This window comes from Haliaeetus leucocephalus, unplaced genomic scaffold (genome assembly GCF_000737465.1).
Source record: "Haliaeetus leucocephalus isolate CR32 unplaced genomic scaffold, Haliaeetus_leucocephalus-4.0 Scaffold384, whole genome shotgun sequence".
NCBI lineage: Eukaryota > Metazoa > Chordata > Aves > Accipitriformes > Accipitridae > Haliaeetus > Haliaeetus leucocephalus.
This window is the reverse complement of record NW_010972820.1, coordinates 7,299,076-7,306,109: the sequence shown is the minus strand read 5'-3', so window position 1 is coordinate 7,306,109 and position 7,034 is coordinate 7,299,076. Positions and strand designations below refer to the sequence as shown.

At 41.1% G+C, this 7,034-nt stretch overlaps 1 protein-coding gene across 1 annotated transcript in view; it reads right to left on the bottom strand.

The window, feature by feature from the left end:
• Window positions 1-3,102: 3,102 nt before the first annotated feature.
• Window positions 3,103-7,034, bottom strand: part of QRSL1 (glutaminyl-tRNA synthase (glutamine-hydrolyzing)-like 1) — a 16,304-nt gene continuing 12,372 nt past the window's right edge. Inside the window, exons 10-12 of the mRNA XM_010573447.1 lie at window positions 5,454-5,659; window positions 4,321-4,981; window positions 3,103-3,336 (exon numbers count right to left, since the gene is read on the bottom strand). Of these exons, the coding sequence (XP_010571749.1) occupies window positions 4,770-4,981; window positions 5,454-5,659 (418 nt within the window). The 3' untranslated portion in view covers window positions 3,103-3,336; window positions 4,321-4,769. The remainder of the gene's footprint in view (window positions 3,337-4,320; window positions 4,982-5,453; window positions 5,660-7,034) is intronic.

The following is a 7,034-nucleotide window of genomic DNA, read 5'->3' as shown; positions in this document are numbered from 1 at the left end:
GTTCAGAGAGGCACAATTCACAAAGTTATCCCCCTTCAAAGATTTCAACTTAGGAACATGAAGTTGGGGCCCCTCCTTCACCAGAATACTTCTTCTTCCTCATCCCTGTGTCCTTTATCTCTTCAATTTTCGTCTCCTAAGTCTCTGGCTTCTTGAATGAGTTACCAGCTTCCATGACACTTAACCTTCCCCTCTTACATGTGTTTTCTACCTCCTGGTGTTTCACAGCCTGCTTAGACAACCTTTCTGTGCTTCCCTGTGTCTCTTCCCAAGCTGAAATGTCCCCTCTAGGATGGCCCAATGAAGTCCCTAGTGCTTTTAGTCCATACACTGCAGTGCGGGAGCTTGTCTCCCCATTGGGATTAGTGTTGGCAAACAGCAGTTGCAACCCAGCAGCTGTCCCAATTCACAGTACAGTGCAGGTGGGTGCCCAGCTGCTGCCAGTCAGTACTGACCACCTACCACCTCTGCTCGTGCTCCCTTACCGCTGCATCTTTTACACCTGCCTGCAGCAGCCTTTCAGCCAGTCTCTCCTCCCCTGTAGCTCTAAACCCTTTTCCTCCCCCATCACTATGTACCCTCCCCTGAAGAGGGGCATCTAACCCAGGAGTCTCCGTTGCTGCCCCCGCGTGTCTGAGCTGGCACCCGTGACAGCAACCTGTCCACCATACGTCACGATCCGTGTGGCAAGGCAGGCCACACAAATCCATTCACCAACCAACACAGTGACATATAAGAACAGTACCTCTAGCTAAAAAAAAAATTCAGTTCCCAGCGCTTTGAAGTCCATTTCATGGCATATTGTGCTGCAACATTTGTTTGCAACTCTTGACAGCACTTACACCCTTATTGTACGGGTACCGGACCACAGCCCAGGCTATAAAACTGGACGCAGGACCAGGCAAAGCCGCCTGGCTGGGTTCCTGCTGCTTCCTCTGAATGCCCTGCACTGCTGAGCTAAAGATACTTTTTATTGCTGTTCAACAGCGAGCATGGGAGGATGCCCATGCTGGGTGGGAAAAATCTTTCTCCTGTTTACAAAAAAAAAGGTTAGCTTGGAATCCTTTAATTACATCTGGACATTAGTCAAGCAAAGGTGTGGTGAGCTAATTAAGATGATGGTGAGTGTTTTTGATTCCCTGCCTCTTTCTAACATTCCTGTAATTGGATATCTTCTGCTTTATTTGAGAGAAACATACTGAAAAATAATAAATTTAAATAAACCTTTTTTGCTCCTCTGACTTTTTTGCTTGTCTCCTGCTCTCTTCGGTGGCATTGTGGGCACCAGTTTAACATGAAGTATGACTGCCGTATAACCCTAGCAATGATTTTTAGACACGCTGTGCACACCTCTTCATCCTTTTCCAGTTGCTAATCTCCTGTATGAGCCCAGTGGTATTGCTCTCAGTATTCTGTGTGGCAGAGCTGAAGGGGGGGCCCCTGGGACACCCCAAGTAGGCTACAAAGTCCATTCCCCATAGCAGCTTTCCAGACAGATTAGTTCCTAGGTGAATCATGAAAGTGATGACAAAGTGACTAGCACTATACAAGGAAAAGCTACAATGAAGTCATAGTAACTATTAAGTGCCTGATGCCTGAAAACTGAGAAATGCAGGAATAGAGAAGTAGCAGCAGTCAGGTTAAAGTTAGCTTTGAATTTCTCCTTACTGTGAGTCTGTTAAGGAGGGGGAGGGAAAAACATATATGCAAACTGCACAAACGGCAACATCGGATTGCAGTTGTATTAAAAAAACACCGTACAGCAAAAGCTCTTAAAAATTTTCTTCTCAAAAGTAACTTTTCCACTATACAGTGTTCTTCAGTTTCTCTTTACCTGAAGAAAAAATTTTGCACCACCAAACATTTAAGCAGATTTAAGCTCATATGCTAAAGCTCCAGCTTTTGTTTCATTCAGGAAACACTGAAGTTATCTGGACTCACTGTGTGCTAAGGTTACACCTACCCCCTGCTGTGGCTATGCTGCAATGCCATAAAACTTTCAACTCTATCATTTCAGCAAATTGTTTTTCAAGGCAGCTGTACAAAATGTTTGTATAGGCAGGGGGGTTTTTTCCTTTTTTTTTTTTTTTTTTTAAATCTCTAGACCTTCCTGCTCCCTGGAATTCCTCTACTTCTGTAACAAGGGGTTTTGAGGATCTAATTATCCATCATAGAAACTTTACTGTTTATAGCTCTGGAGCCATGACTTGGCACTGGTAGCAGCTGCACAAAGCTCTGCTTAGAGATACCCCTCACAACTGCTGTATCTACAGGTAAGCTGGGGTGTTAAGCTACTTCAGGAATTGCTGAGGGGCCCAGAGTCAGCTACTTCAAAGTGGTTTTCTAATATGAAGACAGCAAAAGTCTCTTAGATAGCCTCTTGCAAAGCTTGAGGCACTCTTGCTTACATCCTGAAGCTGCCTGACCATGCTGGTTCCCAAGCTCTCACTTCTAGCTTGGTGAAATTCCAGCCTTAGTTAGAGGAGGGCAGAAAGAGCATCAGGTATATGGTCCCCCAAAATGCAAAACAGCTGGGAGTAGGAGCAGGGCAGAAGCCTTGTTGGGCCTGTCTTGAATCTAATAGGCCAGAAATTTAAGTATCTGCCTAGAAGTTTTGTTTTAAAGTCTTTACAACCTTTTCAAAGATGGGTCTCAACTACTAACAAAGTTATAAATGCCATGCAGAATGGATGTCCACTTGTCTGGTTTGTACCTCCTCTATTGTTTATTTCACTGCATAGTTATTCTACGCTCAGGAATCTACCAACAGAAGAAACTCCAAAGGACCTGCGTCAGAACAGTCAGTTGCTCTGATCATCTGAATGCTTGTTTAAAGGATGCTGGAGACTGCAATCAGAGCCCTGCTTTAAAAAAAAGTAGTGCAGGTGTAAGGACAATTCCCCTTAACCTACCCCTCCTCTAGCTGCTTAGGAAACATAGAGTGGGTACCTTTGCTTTGATCCAGTTTTTCCATCAGATTTCTCTTAACGTCAGGGGAAATTTTAAGAGAAAGATTGCCAAGCATAAGCAGGGATTTTCCCGTGGGCCAGAAGTCAGTCCAGATCAATCTCCAAGGGAGAGCGAAATTCTCTGCTCCTTCTCTTCTGTGAGTAACACTCCAAGGCTCTTCGTGTCCCTCCAGGAATGCTCTCCATAGTCAGGATTTTATCTCAAACTCTGGGCAAAATACACCGACCTTTACTTTTAGAAACAGCAAGTGGTAGGTCTGGGTTCGGGATGTGACTGCAAGTCAAAGAGCAGGTATTCCAAGTATATATCCAGGTATTCCAACTTGGATAATGGATAACCTCACTGAGAGCTCTGGTCAGCAAGCTGCTATAAGCCAAGATGCGCATAGTGACAGTATGATGAGAGCACACCTAAATTATTGAACGAGACAACGGTGAAAATAGCCTGTTAGGATCCCCACTTCATCATCACCCACTAACAGAAAAAGCAACTTCCTTGAAGACTGTTCTATGAAAAAAACCCAGATAGCATCAGACTAGAAACAAGCTGTGCCTTGATTTTCAATATTTAAATTAAAAAATTAATTTTATTTTTAAAATTTTAGTTGTGCCATTTTTAATTGTGTACGATTTTAATCGTGTGGGAAAGGTATTGGAATAGTTCACCTCGGGGTGTAGAAAATTCACTAATTCATTTGCAATTTTTAGTAATAAGGTGATTTTTTTTATATAGGTGACAGTACAGTCTAAGACAAGATGTAATTCAGGAAGATTCTGTATGTTACCATATCAGACTACATCTCACTCACTTTTCCCAGCCTACACTTTTTACATCTGTGTATGCTGTAGACTATGACTGAAAGCGAACCTGATGCAAAAACAAATCTACAAACTTAATCCTTCATACTTTTTCAACTTTCGAAAAATGGAAAATACAACATTCAAAACAGGTTATTAGTTGTTTAGTAGGTCTTCCAGTCTACCAACATCATGGTTTGGAAATTTGTTTCAAATTACTATTGTGTTGCATGACTGTCCACGAAGGAATGGGTGGTATTACTCTTATGAGAGTTACATTGAAGAAGATAATTTCTTACTTAGTAAGTGCTGATTATAAAGAACAGTGATGAAGGAAGAAGAAAATAACTACTCAAGGACTACTAGGCACCTTTCTCCAGAAGAAATCTGGAATTCATTATTCTTAAAATGGATGTAACCAGAGTAATCCGCATGATTTGTAGATCTGGAGGTTATTTCACCTCCTGCATCGGTTTACTAGAAGTAGGGATTTTTTATTTTTTTTTTAAATGAACTATCTATATGTTACTCCCTTGTTTCCTTTTGTATTTACCTGTTGGTAAACAGATCCTTGATACCTTTGTTCCATTACAGCTTGTCTGGTTGTTGCCATTACAAAAGTCTACACTCCAGAAGGAAACCAAGCCCTTCAGCAGCCATGCAATTTTCACATGGAAGTTCAGGTTAGTTCTTTAATGGGCCAGATACCTTCTACACCCTCTGGGGATGGAAGAAAGCAGCTCCACAGGCATAAGATACATAATTTCAACTTGGTGTTTTTAATATTAGTTAGAAATGGTTCTTAATAACACAGACATGTTTACTTAATCATTCACTTCGCCTTAATTACACAGCAACAAGCTGTCGTGATTCCATCCTGCATAACTGCATATGGTCTTCTTAAAAAGGATTATTATTTTTGCAAAATAGAATTAACTGCAGGAATACATTTTTAGACCATCGCCACAGCCTTCTTGCTTTAACTGACTAGCAAGTCCTGTGTTATGAGAAAGAAGCAGATTTCTGATGCTGAAAGACACCATGGTCGTGCCTCTTCACTTCTTCTAGCTGGATCATTGGGAATTTTACTTGTTTTTCAAACCATTTGGCTACAGTGAGAAGCTGCTTCTCCTGGAATGAACGTCCAATGAACTGAAGCCCAACTGGCAAGCCTCTCTCTGAAAGAGCTGTAGGAACATTTATGGCTGGCAGTCCTGAAAGAAAAAAAGATACACATGCAAAGAATTACTATTAAACAAATCCAGTTGGAGTGATTTTTGTAACAATTCTAAGAGAAACAGAAAAAAAATTACGCGGAGGAAAAAGACTAGTTAAAATAATTTGAGTCAATGAACTAAGGATACTGCTAGGTGATCACCTATTTAATGACAGTGATTTAAGGAGTCAGCATCCTCTGAAAAGATAAACAACTCTCCTTAAAAAGAGACTTCAGTCTCTGGTACTTGAATGGATTCATCTTATCTGCAGCCCGCACTCAGCTCCAAGGTGCCCCACTTTAAAATCTAGTCTTACATTTTAAAGCATTTAATAAATAAACTATCCTTATACCTGCTTATCATTGTAAGACTTACAACACAGGGGTGAAATATTTTGATTCCTGAAGAGAATGGACATTAAAAATGACTAGGCAGGGGAAAACATAGTTGAATTCCTGTCCCTACTCACCAGCCATGTTTGCAGCCTGTGTCAGGATGTCATCTTGCGTGCTGCGGGTTCTGTTGTCTTCTTTGATGAATTCCATATATGGTACTGCATCACTCAGAGTGGTAGGAGTGAGTAAAATATCAACACCACTCCTGAAAACCTTCACAAAGTCATTGGCAATGAGACGTCTGACTTTCTGTGCCTTGATAAAGTAATTCTCATAATTCCTAAAAAGAAATATGGACATGAGGGCCTGACACTTTAATTTCAAAAATACAGAACTTTATTTCTTAGTTACTGTAAAAAAGACAAGGCCAGTATTTCTTCTGGTTAAAAGACTAACACTGGTACTTGAGTTTTTGATATACCGGAAGCTTAGTCATCAAACATGGTGTTTATGCTCTCATAGCAACGAAGCTGTCAGAGAAGGAAGAGGTGAGGGCATACTGCTGAAGAAAGCTGAAGGGAAAACAAAACCCTAGTTTACAATAATTAACTAAAAATCAAAACAACACTTTTATGACTGTTCTGAAACTAACCAGTGTATTAAATTTCACTGCAGGGCAGCACAGCAAAGTCTAGAAACAATACAGAACTAAGCAGGCCTGGAAAATAGGCATTAATCATTTAGGATTCAACCCAGCAAGATACTTAAAGCATGTGAAAAAAGTCTCATCATCTATGGAGGACTCAAAATGGACTTAAAACTATGTATGTATGTGTTTCTCTGTAGAATACTATAAAGACCTTATCTTTCTGTAACCTTTTTTTCCTCATGTAAACATGTGGTCTATGGATTTGTAAACAGTTTTAACACAACCCTGAAGCAGAAACAAATTAGTCAGCTTTATGTCTACTGTTCCTTTTAACTTCATATGCAGAACTGGTAAATGTGGAATCCTTAAATTCAGAGAAGTTCAGTTTCAAAAGTAATTGCCACCTAAAACCACAGTTATTAAAAAAAAGGGGGGGATGGAGGTATTAAAAACTGCTACATGCCAAAATGTTTGTAGATGAACCAACTGAAACTGCCCCAAAGCCATTTTGTTAGAGTAATCTAAAGATTTAAGTTTCTGAAAAACTGCAGTGAAAATGGTTATAATCAATAATAGACTGCAGATTAAAGTTAAGAAGTTATGTCATGGGAATTACCCCTTTTTCTACAATCATTTCTGAAATCATCCTAAGTGTTAATTTCAGAAAGTCCCTAAGCACCACATCTGCACGTCTTTTAAATCCCTCCAGGGGTGGGGACTCCACCACTTCCCTGGGCAGCCTGTTCCAATGCTTGACAACCCTTTCAGTGAAGAAATTTTTCCTAATATCCAACCTAAACCTCCCCTGGTGCAACCTGAGGCCATTTCCTCTTATCCTATCACTAGTAACTTGGGAGAAGAGACCGACCCCCACCTCACTCCAACCTCCTTGCAGGTAGTTGTAGAGAGCGATAAGGTCTCCCCTCAGCCTCCTTTTCTCCAGGCTGAACAACCCCAGTTCCCTCAGCCGCTCCCCAGAAGACTTGTGCTCCAGGCCCCTCACCAACTTGGTTGCCCTTCTCTGGACACGCTCCCGCACCTCCATGTCTGTCTTGTCACGTGGGGC